This window comes from Hylaeus volcanicus, unplaced genomic scaffold (genome assembly GCF_026283585.1).
Source record: "Hylaeus volcanicus isolate JK05 unplaced genomic scaffold, UHH_iyHylVolc1.0_haploid 11916, whole genome shotgun sequence".
NCBI classification, from domain to species: Eukaryota; Metazoa; Arthropoda; class Insecta; order Hymenoptera; family Colletidae; genus Hylaeus; species Hylaeus volcanicus.
This window is the reverse complement of record NW_026532936.1, coordinates 17,507-18,459: the sequence shown is the minus strand read 5'-3', so window position 1 is coordinate 18,459 and position 953 is coordinate 17,507. Positions and strand designations below refer to the sequence as shown.

The 953-nt window shown below is 35.4% G+C and overlaps 1 protein-coding gene across 1 annotated transcript in view; it reads left to right on the top strand.

Annotated features, from left to right (window-relative positions):
• Positions 1 to 282: 282 nt before the first annotated feature.
• Positions 283 to 953, top strand: part of LOC128882477 (uncharacterized) — a 2,867-nt gene continuing 2,196 nt past the window's right edge. The window contains exon 1 of the mRNA XM_054134079.1: positions 283 to 431. Within this exon, the coding sequence (XP_053990054.1) occupies positions 312 to 431 (120 nt within the window). The 5' untranslated portion in view covers positions 283 to 311. The remainder of the gene's footprint in view (positions 432 to 953) is intronic.

The following is a 953-nucleotide window of genomic DNA, read 5'->3' as shown; positions in this document are numbered from 1 at the left end:
CTTGTACGCGAACAAGCGACTCGACGTGCATCGAAGGACATTGGACGCGGCCGCTTAGCTCGTAGCCTTCGCTACCGCGGCCGCTCCAACGGTATCCGCGCGCTCTGATTGGTCAGTGTTTTCCGGTAATATCTCCTCAACGAAGCCTCGGACAACATTTTCGCTAAGGAAAAAGTTGTTTCAAATCACCTCCCGAACCACCCCTTTCAATGTGTTACAACATTTTTGGGACACCCTGTATTTAAACAAAAAGCTTCTGGTAATGTTTGTTAACAGTCATCGACAGGAAAAAATTGGGTCTTCCTTTCAGAATGGAAGAAAATGAGAAGAATACGAAAGGGAAGGAAAGGGAAGAATTCGAAGCTGAAAAAGAAAGTCATATATTTGCGAATAAATATTTACAGGATGCCAAGGCACATGAGGAGAAGGAAGTTGGTGTTAAGAAAAATATCTTGCACGGGAGGAAAGACCAATTATTACTTTTACAGCATTAGTATTATAAATGATATTTACTTTTAATAAATTTAGTTGTTAGAAACGACATTGTAGAGAACTATAGAAATTACATAATGCATTTATTATAGAATCATCCACACCGTACATGTACACTAGAGATTAGTATTGTACAATACATATTTCATCTACTACAACAAAAATTGATAATCAACTGCACGTATTCCCTAGAGATATTAAGTTGAAGCTGAAAGAGAAAGTCATATATTTGTGAATAAATATTTGCAGGATGCCAAGGCACACGAGGAAAGATCAATTATTACTTTTACAGCATTAGTATTATAAATGATATTTACTTTTAATAAATTTAGTTGTTAGAAACGACATTGTAGAGAATTATAGAAATTACATGATGCATTTATAATAGAATCATCCACACCATAAATGTACACCAGAGATTAGTATTGTACAATACATATTTCATCTACTACAACAAAAAT